The 15,904-nt window shown below is 34.6% G+C and overlaps 1 protein-coding gene across 4 annotated transcripts in view; it reads left to right on the top strand.

The window, feature by feature from the left end:
* Nucleotides 1-12,464: 12,464 nt before the first annotated feature.
* LOC131148568 (ubiquitin carboxyl-terminal hydrolase 8) overlaps nt 12,465-15,904 on the top strand; it is a 63,031-nt gene continuing 59,591 nt past the window's right edge. For 3 of the 4 annotated variants that reach the window (XM_058098357.1, XM_058098358.1, XM_058098359.1), the window contains exons 1-3: nt 12,554-12,766; nt 12,974-13,225; nt 15,344-15,485. In XM_058098357.1, the coding sequence (XP_057954340.1) occupies nt 12,687-12,766; nt 12,974-13,225; nt 15,344-15,485 (474 nt within the window). In that variant the 5' untranslated portion in view covers nt 12,554-12,686. Of the gene's footprint in view, nt 12,767-12,973; nt 13,226-15,343; nt 15,486-15,904 lie in introns of all 4 variants that reach the window. The other variant, XM_058098356.1, reaches the window with a different exon arrangement.

Here is a 15,904-nt window from a genome sequence, read left to right on the forward strand (position 1 = left end):
CCTAGAAGCTCCGTAGCCCATCCATGTTTTAAAACTAGCCCATAAGATCAGTTAAAAAAAAAAAAAAAAGCCCTACAGCCCATATGTAGGAACCCGAACCCAAAAAATATAATAAAATGAAAAAAAGGGAGAAATAAAGGAAAATAAAAGAAAAACAAGGAATTTGGTAAGGCAGGACCAAAACCGTATATGGTTTTCTAAGCAGGAGAAAAATCGTCATCAATTTTGGGTCAACAGGGCGAGTCAACCACAAAACCGGCAACAGTTTTGTGGAGACAGGGGAAACCGGCGCCAATTTTTCTCTGGGCTTGCTCACCTATAAATAGGTTTGAGCTCATTTCTTTAAAGAATTTGAAATCTCTCTCTCTTCACTCTCCTAGGGTTTTAAAACTTTTTCATCATAAAGCCTTTCCGAGCTCATCTTTGCTTCCCGGTTGTCTCTCTCATCCATCGTCTAGCAAATACACGTGTTTTCACTAGTTGAAAGTTCTAAGGTTTTGTCGTTTCGAGCTGTTCGGGTATGTTTTCCGTAAAAAGGTAAGGGAATTTGTTTACATCAGTTATTTTTTAAATCTAATCCGGTAGAACTGTAGCTTATGATATTATGTATGATATGACTGCTTATTTGAAAAATTCCACCGGTGGTATTGCTGGTTTTTTTGATTTTACGGTTTTGGTAAAAACTAGGGTACGACCTCCATTTTTCCTAAAACTCATTTCTTTGTATTAAACCTAAAGTAAGAGGTGCTTGGAACCCTTGTTTTCAGTTTAAATTATATTTTACGAACCATATGCTATACTTTTGCTTACTAAGCCAAATGAGTGTGACATGAGATGTTAAATGGAAATATACTGAACTGAGAAATATGATTATGAGATATGGGAATTGGAGTTCCAAATTGTTATCAGGAAATGTAGAAAAGATATGTCGGTTAAATATCGAGAGATGTAAGTACCAAGGTTAAACCAAGAGCTGTGTGTGCCAGTTTATACCAATGAATGAAAGAATGAATGAATGAATTGTGAAAAGTATTGAAACTGCTTAAATTCTTTATGAATGAAAACAAGTTATTGTGCTTTCGATATAAATTGTATATATGATATATGAACCGCTCGAGAAAGCTTGTTACCAAGAGAGCACGATACCGTTGCTAGCATGAGAGATACAGTGCAACCACATGTTATTCTTGAGTGTGGGTATCTAAATAGTTGACTTGATATGAAGGGCCATTGGTTGACTTACAGATCAGGGTGGTGTAGGTCAAGTCGGACTGGAGAAAGTAACGTGACTAGCCTAGTGACCCTAAGTCTAGATCAGAGCATTATAAACGCATAACCCGTGTCATGGGAGAAGTAAATGGTGTAGTTATGATGTTTCAAAGCTGAGATGAATTCATTATGCATATACATGATTTAAAAAATAAAATGGGTGAAGTTACAACTTTGAGTACCGAGCCGAGGGATCGTACAGTGTATGGGCTATACCCTACTCCAACCTCGGGGACTCTCGCTTGTAATGAGTCGAATTATCTTATGCAGGAATTATATATATATATATATATATATATATATCTCTTCTATATTATAGGTTTGTGAATGATTTAAATGTGTAACTATTTTCTATTGGAATAAACTCATGTAGCCACACACTAATGTAATATGATCTACCTTACTAAGAAGTGTCTCACCCCAATATACAAATCTTATTTCAGGTCCTATAGGAAACCGATTCTAGCATTCTATAGGGATTCTGGAGCATAGTTGTTTTTGTTAGTTTATGTAAGTTCTTGTATATGTGTTGGGCTTTGGCCAGGTTGTCTTTTTGGGAACTATAATGGCAGGTTATGTTTTTAGCACATATGGATGTACGTGAGGAAACAGTTAGAAACTCTGGTAAGATTTATTAGATGATGTATGTTTATGTTTTCCGTTGTGTATGATTATGTTGATTAGTATGGAACACTTGATTTCCCTTATTTGGGCGGGTCATTTATATGTGGTATCAAAGATACGTATGTTATGTATGTATGGTAGCACTCCGGGCCCACTTATAGGGTTGGGGTGTTACACCATAAGCCTGGTTTTAAAAATCCCTGAAGCCTATGTTTTAAAACCAGCCCATAAGCTTGATTTAGAAAAAGCCCCAGAGGCCTATGCTTTTAAAACAAGTCCAGCTTTAAAAAGCCCTGAGGCCCACAAACCCAATTTTAAAATAGCCCACATGCCCAATTTTTAAAAAGGCCCACGCCCAGTTTTGAAAAGTCCTGAAGCACACATTTTTAAACAATCCCTAGGCCCAGCTTTGAAAGAAACCCTAGAGCCATTGTTTTTAAAACTAACCAGGCCTAGTTTGAAAGAAACCCTAGAGCCTGCATTTTTTTTTTTTAACTAACCAAAAGCCCAGTTTTAAAAAGAACTGAGAAGGCCCATATTTTTAAATAAAAGCCCAAATAGACCTTGAGCCCCAAGCCTCATTCCCAAGGCCCATCCAAGTCAGGCCTAACAATGGGCCTGAGTCCTCCCATTCCCAAATCATACCTAGCCCCCCTCGAGACTGGGTGAGTTAGCTCACTCGCCGAGCCAACCCGAACCCCACTCACTAGTTCGAGGATAGTTGACTCACCTTGAACCCCATTTGACTCAGAATCGAGAACCAAGCTCAACTCAAAGCACTGAACCCCAAACCCATAACACAAAATCCAAAAACCCCCAATCTAGGCACAAATCGAAAAGCTGAGGGGTAAAGGATACTCATCTAGAGTTCCTAACAGATCTGAGAGCCCCCTTACCCTTTGTATAAATCCAAACCTGTAGAAAAGATCATAAATTATAGGTTAAATCATTAAACTGGGAAAAATAAAGGGAAAAGCTGAAGAGAAACAATCAAACAGATTTGAGGGATCAGATCAAAGAATAACATCACATATCTGAAAGAAACTTGCAAATCGAGGAACTCTAAAAATAGGGTGGGGAGTAGGCAAGAGAGTGCTTCGTAACATAGGTGGGGAAAGGGACAAATAGAGAACAGGTAAGGGTAATAACAGAGAACATGTAAAGGTAGTAAACAAATAACAAGGAAGGAGAATGAAAAGAGAATAGAGAAGGTTCAAGAGAGAAGGGAGAGAACTAGAGAGAGAGAGAGAGAGAGAGGAAAGTGAAAAAAATAGTAAAAAGGAAAAAATGGCTTTATATTTGGAGATAGTTGGCCACGTGTCACCCCCATATGGTGACATGTGGTGACACGTGGCGCAGTCTAGACCAAGGAAGGTGGGGCAACGTGGCTCAAGATCAACCGTCCAATATGTGTTTTCTCTAGATGGTAAGATATTCGCCACGTCAGCAATCTGTGTTTCAAGAATAGAGTCAATCGAGTGTTGACACGTGTTAGGGTGATGACGAGAGTGATAAAAAAAGGAGAAGAATAAAACGTGGGCTAGGTGTCACCACAGTGGGTGGACACATGACACCCACTAGGTTGACTCAGTTCAAATTTAAACCCTTATTTTATTTTATTTTTATTTATTTTATTTTTATTTATTTTATTTATATTTTTAATTAAACTTTTTTATTTCAAAAAATTAGAGAAATTACAAAAAAAATTACAAAAAAATATCAAGAAAAATAGGAAAGTATTTTGGAAAAATATTTTGAAGTCCAAAAAAATAATTTTTTTTCAGTTATTTTGACTCAAAAAATGTAGAAAAATCTTAGAAATATTTGGAAAAATGTTAAAATGCTTAGAAAAATCTCCACAAAATTTTGAAAAATATGGGTATATTTTTTTAAAAGATATTTTGGATGATTTTCTTGATATTTGTGTGGGTGTGTCCTTATGATTTTAAAAAGGGCAGTAAGGTATTTTTAGACCTTGCTTGTTCGGCTTTGAGGGGGGTTTTTCTAATAATATCCCCTTTTTTGGAGGTCTTATTAGACATTTATAAGTCACGCCAGATTTTTTAATCTCCTGTTAATTTTGTACATTTATTCATTTATTTGTTTATTTATTTTAAAAGGAGTTAATTAAAGGGTTATTAAATTCAATTTGGGATAATTCTTAATTAATTGGGTACCATTCATAGAACGGGTATGTAGGGGGTGTGAATACCTTTCCCTCACATAACCAAACTCCCGATCCCAGTTCTGGTATAAGCAGATCGAGACTATTGGTTCCTTGGTCTAGGTTTAGTTTAGTGATTAATTAGATGAGTAGTAATTAGGACTTCTAACTGCACCAAGAAAAAATAGGTTAATGGTGACTCAAAATTCAAAATTTTAAAAAATCTTATTTTATTCCCTCGCCTCCTTGGGGTCCGCGCTCCCGAGACGTTGTGAGAGATGTTAATATTTGGATGAATATTAAATTAAAAGTTAGCTTAAAACCAACTATATCCCTTTTATTAAGATGCATATAAATATGACTTCATTTAAATTTATGTGGCAATAGTCTTATGACTGTAAAAGATTTGTAACGTAAAGTTGAGTGTGGGATTATTGAAAAGGGCTCTTTGATTGATAAATTTCTTCCTTTAAATTTTATGTATGTTAAAAATTGCAACGCTTTGGAAAGTAGTTGTAAACTTACAAGTGTAGAAAAAAAAAACGTTCTTGCACGTTACTTTACCAACGAGTTGGAATAAGATGCGGGTCTCCATTCAAAAACACTATATTAGACAAGTTGTATCCTCAAAATATATGAGGCAATCATTCTTTGTGTATAAAATTAGAATAATAAAAAATGAGCATATATTTAATAATGAAGGACCACATAATTAAAAGAAAAAAGAAAAATATTTCACTAGGTTAGTAAAAAAAGTGTTAATTTACATCTTACTATCTTAATTTATATTAGTTTATACTTATATATATTTAAAAAAAAAAAAAAAGCATCATAAGAAACATGCTAATGGTCAAAGATTGAGAAACACTTATTGAAAGTCTCATGTTTGTATGTTGGATATGTGGCTCATATTGAGTGGAATGCATGTGTCGGGAAAGTATGGTGAAGCAAAGAACAAGGAAGGAGGCTGCAAGAAGGAACCGTCGATGGTTAGGTCGATAGTTGCATCGATGATTAGGTCGACGGTTTGCTCTCGGTATTAAACCGTCGACGGTTTGCCTGAAATTGTCAATGGTTTCAGTCTTCAGGATTGGGCCTTGGTATTGAACCGTCGATGATTTGCCCAAAACTGTCGACGGTACTGTTCGGTGCAGATCATAGATTTTAAATCGGGAGATCAGTAGATTGGGAGATTTCAGAAGATTTTCCTCCGGGGATTAATACAATAGTGTTTTAGATACAGTTTAAGTTTTCTATATGCATAGGGTTAGAATATAAACAATATTTTGTAACCCTTGATGTAAACTTCGACTTATTGATAGTGAAAAACAGCCGCTTGCTCCTGTGGACGTAGGTACATTGTTGAACTACGTAATTTCTTGTGTCGTGTATTCTTATTGCTTTATTTTATTCTCTTTATGACTGTTTATTTCCATATTCATTCATCGTTGGTTGTTGCATTGCTTGTTTTGATTTGATTTGTTGGTTTTCGCTCCGCATTGATATACTACCACTTTTTAGAACATTGTATCTTTGAAGGATTGAGAAAGGCGTGTAATGAAAATAAATGAAATAAAAAGGTTATTTGATGGTAAAATACTTATTATTTTATTACATATTACATAGATTTAGAAAATCAATTTTGTAACGTCCCAAAAATTCAGCTATATTTTTTTTTCCACATAAAAATAATAAAAATAATTCTGATACCATAAAACATAAACTAAATTAATCCATACCCCAAAGGAAACCGGGGATATACCTGTCCATACATACATGACAACTATGCAGCGAAACCATGACTTATTCAACCTTATATACAATACTAGAGTTTTACTGTCACAAAAAAATACACATATACATCCCAAAAAAGACCATAAATATCCTAGGGTCATACCTCCAAAAGTCCATCCTGATTTCAACCCACCTACTTACCCTTCAGTCAAGGTAGCACTATCAACCTCCTTTATCTCGGAGCTCGGTCCGCTCACCTGCCTGGGTTTTCTAAAATGTTTGTATTGCTGCGGTGAGACACCTCTCAGTAAGGGAGACATACTAATATCAGTGTGTGACAACATGAGTATTATTGTGTTACATACATTTACTGTACATGATAAACTGTATATAATAAGTAAAGAAAATATGTACATAGTTTAATTGAGTTTGAAAAGTCAGGTAAAATTGTTCTATATAAATCTGAATAAATTGTAAATCAACATAGCATACTGTATCATACTAAATTTCTGTATACATATAAATCATCTACTATATCCGTATATCGCTAAAATTATACCATGGATGGATAACTGTATATCATGAATTCACCCTGTATGATTTGAGTTGTGCGGCCCGTGAGCTAGACTTAACTCTGGTTGGCCTACCAGGCTAAGTCAAACATGACATAACTACGCACGATTGCCCACCCAACCTGGTTCGCCCATCTTGCTCTCCGCAACACTTCTCGGGTCGGCACACGGTGGGTATCCTGGTCTCTGCAACACTTTGGCGCTAATCGGCCTCTGACCCAACACTTTTTGAATAGTGTGGTTGCACTGTCAGCTAACGCCAACCTGGTCTACTCATCCTACTCTCCGCAACACTTCTCGGGTCAACACACAAGGGTTACACTGTCTGATTTGGCTAGCTAGCTACGGTACCGTGCTTTGTAATCTGTTCTGGTGCATCAGGGATCTGATACTATATAATACTATGTCCGTATATTACTATTTTACCATGATTCTGTATAGACTGAAATATTGTGACGTCCTCAAAATTTCTCCATTTTTTTTATAAATATCTATATATCCATACCTAAGCAGCGAAAATATAAGTCATACAACCACATATACTATACAACACTAGAATTCTGTACATATAGACTATAGCCATAAAACATTTCCCTCCGGTATCATCTACCTCAAAAATACATCTCTGTGCAAAATTTACCCTACAACTAGGGCAACAAAGTAGTCACTCTATCTGCGAGCCTGCTCTATTCGCCTAACTGGCTCACTTGAAAAATGGTAAAGTAATAGGGTGAGACGACGCTCAGTAAGTGGAAATAAGGTATTATTAGTATGTGGTGACCGAATCGTACAACTATAACATTAATATATAAAATTGCATGATCTGACAAATCTGTAAAACACATGTATAATAGCTTAAAACATTTGTATCATCTGAACTTTCTGTCATTCATATTGTTATATCATACTATATATGACAAAAGCTGTAAAATTGTATACATATACATATCTATGCTCTTTCCTTGGGACTCTATATGTCATGATTTGACCCCTCATGACAGGGTTGTGCAGTCTGCAGGTGGGATTTAACCTGGTCGGCCCTCTAGGTAAGTCATCATACTCTACGCTACCTCAGCCCGACCAAACTGCATCCACTCCTAAGCTTGGGACTGGCTGCTACCTCGTCAAACTGGCCCCCTCAACCCAGTGAACTGGGGAGCTGCATCCTCTCCAAGCACAATTTGACGGTACCCACACACTATCTAAGATATGTGGTTGCACTCTATCTATATTAGCAACGGTACCGTGCTCTATAAACTATATCTGTCTGTAATCTTCCCATAGGGATATGATACTCTATATATATATATACTCTTTTTACTGTTTTCATTATGTTTCCAAAATAACCATAACACTAATAATCTGTATTGTAAACACTGTAATATCTGTAACATTTTGATACTATAACTGTATAATCTGTCTATATACTATAAGTGTTATGGCATTTAGGAAGACATAACATTCTGTAAATACTATATATACTGATCTAAATAAACATCTGTGTATGTATATATATCCATCTGTGAAACTATTTGAATAAAAGTGTATATGTACATGCATCTGTCTGTATAACATCATATATTGGGAAATATATATAAAATTCTACATCAAATAATATCTACTCAGGCCACACATACTTTATAATCTCATATTTTGTAAAAATAATATAATAATTGGTATATAACAGTAAAATTTCTATTAATATAATCAAATCTCCTAGTATAGCATATTTCCCTTACTTAGTTCTTGAAAAACCCTTACTGAACTCTGGCCCTACACCCGCACGGTTCTCCACTCAACACCCTAAAAACGACAGCCCCCAGAACAAAACATCAATATCTTCTTGCATACAACATTTCTTATAATTGCAGGGAAAACATATTCTGAATAAAACACCTTACCCTGAATTTGGGATGAATTCCAAACCACTTCCACCAACAATTAGCTCCAGTAGTTTGGCAGAGAACTTGGCCGGAAGCGTCGTGGTGGACTCAGATCTTCAATTTGGCGAGAAATGGGGCCAGGATCAAAGAGAGAAGGTGAGAGGTGCGTTTTTAAAAGAGAGAGAGAGAGGGTTTGCGCTGAATTTTCATCAAAAAATTCGGGTTTCAACTATTTATAGGGCCGAATTCATCGGCGAGACACATCATCTCATCGACGAGTCCTTAAGTAATTTTGTCAACGAACCCTACCTCCTCGTCGACGAAATTCAGACTGCCCAAAAACCCCTCTCGGTATCTTCTCGTTGACGAGGCGTGGCTTCGTCGACGAGGACTACTTATGCGCTCATCGACAAAGTCCCTGTGTACAAATCTTCCGGGTTATTACATTTAAAGTGCATCGTTACAAATATCATGATTCTATAATATCTGTAATAATACTGTTTCATGATTTTGTATAAAATATGTCATAATAATAATATTTCTGAATATCTGTTATAAATATAACTAGTCATGGAATTAACGTCGACTGAATATCACGGCATCTGCGCCGGCTGAATATCATGGCATCTATGCCCGTTGAATAACACAGCATCTGCGCCAACTGAATATCACGACATCTGCACCGGCTGAATATCATAATATATTGAAAATATAATTTATGTATTGTTTATAGTTTTTCTAAAAATTGTCGTCAATTCGTGCATGTACTGTGAATTCTTAAAATATTATGACATACGATTATTTACAATAAAACTTCTACTCATGCCACACACAAGTGAGTACTATTTTGTAATATATTATCTAGCCTAGGAAAACATATTTTGCTAAAAAAATAATATTAAATCTATTTTCAAAGTTTTCTCAGTTCAACATAAGTATTCCCAAAAACTATACTAATTCATATATATACCTTTATGAATCAAATACTATATATTCAATGATAAATTTACTGAAAATACCTAACTTAATCTATTTCCTTACCTGGCTTATTGAGAGGCCTACCAACAACCCTAAATCCACGTCCCATGACGTTCGAAACTCAAAACCCTGAAATTACATTTTCCTCAAACTAATCAACTCAACCACTAGAATATTTCTCATTTAGCATTTCCTAAGTCCCATATACTCCAAATTAACAATTAAACCCTAAAATACCTTACTTACCTTGGTTTTATAGTGGTGCCCCGAAACCCCAAATCGTGATTCCGCTCCGATTAAGTTGAAGATTTCCTCCTTAGATCCTTGTGGTGGTTCCTGATCATCTAATTGGACTTAAACAGAGCTGAAATCAAAAGGAGAAGGGAGGGGGTTTCGCAGGAGAGAGAGAGAGAGAGAGAGAGAGAGAGAGAGAAATTAGGTTTTGATTTAACAAAAATGGCTCGTAGGTTCTTTAATTTCAACACTACAGAGAAAATCGTCGACGGTTTTCTGTACCCCTCACAAAACCGTCGACGGTTTGGGTTTTTAACTCGCTCTTTAATCGTTTTAGTGTAACCGGCCCGTAGTAAATACAAAACCGTCGACGATTTTTTGTGCCCCTCTCCAAACCGTCGACGATTTGGTTTTCACCAAACCGAATTTCCTCCTTTTCCCGTTTTCTTATTATTTAAATTTCTCAGGTCTCTACAAATTTGGTTTTATGCCTGGGAGATCTACCACATAAGGTATTTATCTTTTAAGAAGATCAATGGAAAAGTTTAGGGAAAAGAAGAGGGAAATTTGATATTTATTGACCTTGAGAAAACATATGATAGGATACCTAGGGAAGTTCTATGGTGGGTTTTAGAAAAAAAAAAGTATATGTAGTAGGTATACCGATGTCATTAAAGATATGTACGATGGAGTAATGACTAGTGTAAGGACTATAAATGGAGAAATTAGAGAATTTCCAATCATTATAGGTGTACATCAAGGATTTGCTTTGAGTTCTTATCTTTTTGCTTTAGTGATGGACCAATTGACTAAGAGTATTCAAAAGGAGGTCTCATGGTGTATATTGTTTGCAGATAATATTGTATTAATTGACAAAAATAGGGACGGAGTAGAGGCTGAGTTAGAATTATGGAGATAAGCTTTAAAATCTAGAGGCTTTAGGATAAGTAGAAATAAGACAGAATATATGAAATGTAATTTTAATGATAGGCGGAATATTGGAGACAAAGTTAAAGTTGATGATGAAGAAATAAATAGCACTCGTAAATTTCGATACCTTGGATCTATTATGTAAGTTGAAGGAGAAATTGAAGATGGTGTAATGCATAGAGTTAAAACAATTGGGTAAAATGGAGAAGTGTTTCAAGTGTGCCCTGTGATCGTAGAATACCCTTAAAATTGAAAGGGACGTTTTTATAAGACGACTATAAGACCAGTTGTGTTACATGGATCGGAATGTTGGGCAACGAAGAAACATAATATCAAAAAAGTAAAAGTTACCAAGATGAGAATGCTTAGATGAATAAGTACTATAACATTGAAAGATAAATTAAGGAATGAACATATTCGTGGTAAGTTAGGTGTAACTTCTATAAAAGATAAGATAAGAGAGGGACGAGTAAGATGGTATGAACACTTGTAACGTAGGCCACATAGTGCATTTGCGAGAAAGAGTGACTTAGTTACTGTGGGGGGTAGTAGAAGGGATAAGGGTAGACTTAAAATAACTTAAGAAGAGATAGTGAGTAAGGATTTAATATCCTTAAATCTATCAAAAGAAATGTTCTCTGATTACATAAATTGGTGGAAAATGATTCATATAGTCGACTCCACCTAGTGAGACTAAGGTTTGATTTTATTGTTGTTGTTGTTGTTCTAGATTTTATTATAAAAAATATATAATAAATATTTTTATTTTTACATTATGTTTTTGGTAGATGGAACGTGAATGACTTTGTATTTTTTTTTTCACATATTTCTTTATTTTAGTAAGTTTAATATATTGATTTTGATGTCGAACACTTTGATTGATATTTGCAAATTTTAATATCAAATTGATTATTTTGTTATTTAAACTCCAATCTTTTATGTTGATTAATTATTTGAATTATTACTAGTGCAAATAAATGCAAACTGATTTGAAGATTGTGCATATGAAAATTTTTCTTTCACGTCAAAAAACACTTGTTATGTCCAAAAAATTAAGAAACTATTACTAGGTTTTCAATAGCTGACAAATCACCAGTATTTTGATTTTTCATTGAATTGAAATAACTATCGATGACACCAAAATTTGTGAAGTTGTTTTTCATGGTTTGCATATATTTGACGTCCATGGATTAAAAATAATTGTAATAAATTTTAGTTCGCTCTAAGAAGGTTGTTTCGAAGTATATAGAATTACATTAGAATTTTATAACTTAAATATATATATATTATCCAAAAAAATAAAAAAATACTAATAATATTTCAAAAACCCATATTTAATTACACAACTTAAATGTGACAATTTAACATAAATGAAAACTAAAAGGCCACTTTATTAATTGTTTCACATTTAATCTCACATATCACTTAAAAATGACACTATTTAATAATAATAAATGGCTCTCACATGATTTTTATTGGCTTACTTAAATTAAAAAGATAAATTTTAAATAAAAATAAATTATTTAAAAATACTTGAAAACTTTTTCAAAATGGTATTTTGATTTTCATTATTTAGATTGAATTTTACGCCAACTTATATTTAAACTAAAATTACAAAATGTTTATAAAGTAGTCATATAATTCATATAAAATTGTTAAAATGGGTTCAAAATCAAATCATTTAAAAAAAGAAAAAGCAGAATTAACTTTTAAATATAATATCTTAATTTGATATTAGCACATTTCCCTATAAAATCAATTGTGCTATAATTAAAAGAACTTTATGCTTAAATATAAAATATGATATTTTATAATTTTTTTTTCAAAAATTTGACCCTTGCAAAGCTCACTGAGTCTTTTTTTAAAATGCTTTTTTTTTTTTTTATAAAAAAAGTTATGTACAGTAATGGTTTTATAAAAAAAAATATATAATTTGCTCACTATGGTCTAATTCTTGGATAAAAATAAATGTATGAATTGTGTGATTATGATAATTAAAAGTAAAAAAATAAAAATAGGGAAAAGGAAAAGCAGGGAGTGCTGCCTGACATATCTCCGCATATGCTTCTTTGCTTTGTCTTAATTTCAATTTTTTTTTTCCGTGAAAATGAAAAAAATAAAATTATTTCATTTTATTTTCCCTCCTTCAATCTTCTTCACAGAAAAGCTCCACTTGTTTCTCTGCAAATCCGCCAGTCACTCTCTTTCACTCTTTCTCTCTGAGTCTCTGTATGTTCAAATGATCTGCATGTCTCTCCTTCTCCATCTTTGAACTTCCTTGCACACTCTCCCTCTCTCATGGACGGTCCCTGCGCAGAAGATTCTTCACAAAGCCTCGCTACAGACGACGGCCAACGAGTATACTTCGTGCCTCACCGGTGATTCTCTCTCAAGTCTCAACTCACTTCCATTTATGTTTTGGTTAAACCAACGGAATTTAAATCCAGCTCGATTCGATTCGATTCGATTCGATTTGATTCGATTTGGATAGGTTTTCTTCTTGCTTTTTGTTGTTCTTGATTTGGGTTTTATTGATGGAATCTATGCTGAAGGTGTCTTGTTGTATCGTGTGAATTGGGTTTCAGGTGGTGGAAAGAGGCGCAGGACCCTGCATTGGGGGATTCGGATGCGAAGAGAGGGGTACTGTACACAGCATCATCGGCGTCTACGTATATGGGGCCTATGAAAATCATCAACAACATTTTCAACTCGGATCTTATGTTTAATCTCAGGAGAGAGGAGGATTCTCGGCAGAACAATGACAATGGTGAAGTGGGGGTCTCCGGCCGGGACTATGCCTTAGTTCCCGGGGAAATGTGGCTGCAGGCCCTGAAATGGTGAGTGTTTAGATTCCTTTTTTTCACCTTTTTCTTTACTTTCTAACAATTGTCTAGTTTTGGTCACGCAGAAACTAGCGTCTGTTGGGTACTGCCATCTGTGCTTCAGATGCAGTTGGTTTTCAAGCTGCAAGCATGAGTTTTGGGTTAATTGGGTTATTGAAATTAATTGAAGCAGACAAAATAAGATTTTTTTTTTTGGCGCAATAAATGAGGGGGTTTTTAGCATATGTTGGATGCTAGATGTGATCTAGATGCTATTGATTTACAGGCAGGATCATGAAATTTTTGGGTTAATTGGGTTTTGAAATTTGATTGAAATAGCCAAAATAAGAATGTTGTTTTGCAATAGATTTGAATGGCAGCCCCTCGTTATTAGATGCCATTGATGCATCAGGTGACATTGCCTGGGAATTGGAACGGGTTGCCAATGAGTTGCTAAATGGGCTTTTGAATGCTTAGGAATTGGAATGGGTTGCTTAAAATGGATTGTCAATTATCTCTTCACGATTCCTATAAAATAGATAGTATATATTTGATTGAAAAATAGGATGGTGTTTGTTAAAATGATTCTCAAGAGACAAAGATTCTGCCTGTGCTTAATATCACAATTCTTGATGAATCTCTATTTACTTTTAATCATAATAAACAATGATCAAATGTTTACTTGGAAGCCAATTGAAATCAAATAACTGGGGATTCTTTCAATTTGAATAGCACATTTTTTTTTTCATGCCAATGTTTGTATTTCCAGGAGTAGAATATTTTTGCATGTGAGTTGTTGTTTGTTTTGTTTTAATATTGCCTATGCTTTTGAGCATTTGTTTCTGTTAGCGTAAGCTTGTGAGTTGAGAATTTCATTTTGGATGTATTTGGGCGTCTAATGGTATCTAAATAGCTCTAGTGTGTTTCTTGTGGCAGTTGAACATCATGAAATACAAATATCCATTTAGCCTTTAGAAAATATAGGAGACACATCCCATTTATTTATGCATCTGGAAGGCCAAAATCCCCCCCCCCCCCCCCCAAAAGGGAAATCAAGGCCTTTATCTTGTTGGTTTTGCTTAATAGAGCCAATACCAATAACTTGTTGCAGAGTAGGAGACCAATGAAGGAATTTGCTCCAAGTGTCTGTGTTCTTTGTCATAACAGCTCAGTAACAGCATCCCATTTATTTCTGCGTTTTGATTTTTCCTAGAAAGTGTGGAATAAACTATTTGGTTTAATGGAGAGATCCATTCCTTGGTGTTTGCTGGTTTGGGAAAAGATCCATTACTTGGCGTTTCTTCGGTATGTTGGCAATGAGTATTTTAAAGGAGTGAGCCTCTTCAGATATTCAATGGGATTGGTGTTACTGCTGGCTTTATTTTGTGTGCTGTGTTTTTGGTTTGTTTTATTTTCTTTCTTGTTCTATTTTATTTGCATTTCCTATCTGGTTTGCCCTGATTTTTTCTAGGGGGATGTCTTATTCTCCTTTTTGCATATTCCTAATATTTTAATGAGATTTCATCTTTTTCTATAAAAGAAAATGGAGACGCATCTTCATGAGAACTCAATATGAGATGCTTTCTTGAAACATCATTCTCAAGTTTTTCTTCACTGCCTATAAGTTGTGAGATTATTGCCATTTTTCAATGCATTTCCATTGTGAATAATGATGGAACTGGCTGATTAGTAAGAGCTATCTAGAACTCTAGATGCTCATTGGCTTATCAGTTTGGTAGGGCCTGTTTAGTTGTGAAAAACAACATTCATTTTCCATTTCCAGTTTTACAAAGAATTACAAAAATGCCAACGTGTTTCCTGTTTTCCAACAATTATCTGGAAGAACTTGGAAACAATAAAAAGATGTCTTCCAACTGTCCCATACAAACGATGAACTGTTGGAAAACGAAGAGACATACTTGTAATTCTTTAGAAATCTAGAAATAGAAAATGAGAACTGTTTTCCACCCTTAGGTTTTGTAGTGGCTCTTGTTTCTTTGCCTTATTCCTGCCTTTTAGAGGTGCGACGTATGCCTCTGGATGCAGCTTGTGGAACATTGTTAGTTTGGCTTTGACACACTAAACAAGGTTTTTATTCTCTTCTAACAAGTATTGTTCTTCTGTCCTTTTCAGGCACAGTAATTCTAAAGTTGCTATGAAGGAGGGGAGAAGCTTCTCAGCTGCAGAGGATGACATGGCTGATGTCTATCCATTACAGCTCAGGCTTTCAGTTTTGCGGGAGACAAACTCACTGGGGGTAAAAATAAGCAAAAAGGTTAGCTTTGTTAAGTGATTATTTTTTTTTTCTTTTAAATTTTCATTCCCTATGGTCTATTTTTATTTCCAGCTTATGTAATACTTTAATGGCCTATGGATGTTCTGTTATGTATGATATTTATACAAGTTGGCTCCTTAGACTGTGCTTTTCATAATTTTTGTTTAAAACATGGTTTTCAACTTTAATTTGATCTAATTTTTAAAATATTTTTCAAGAAGAGGGAGCCTGAAATTATGGAAAACATACATTTTCCCATTGAAAATGTAAAATTTAAGAATGAAAATCCATTGGGAATTGTGTTTTTTAATAGTTTATGGATTTATAATATACAATGTAAGTATGTGGTCATATATGAGGTCCAAAATGCATTTATGATGTGTAATCTTTGTGACAATCCTTTTGAGAAATTCTTTTGG

This window comes from Malania oleifera, chromosome 2 (genome assembly GCF_029873635.1).
Source record: "Malania oleifera isolate guangnan ecotype guangnan chromosome 2, ASM2987363v1, whole genome shotgun sequence".
Classification (NCBI taxonomy): Eukaryota; Viridiplantae; Streptophyta; class Magnoliopsida; order Santalales; family Ximeniaceae; genus Malania; species Malania oleifera.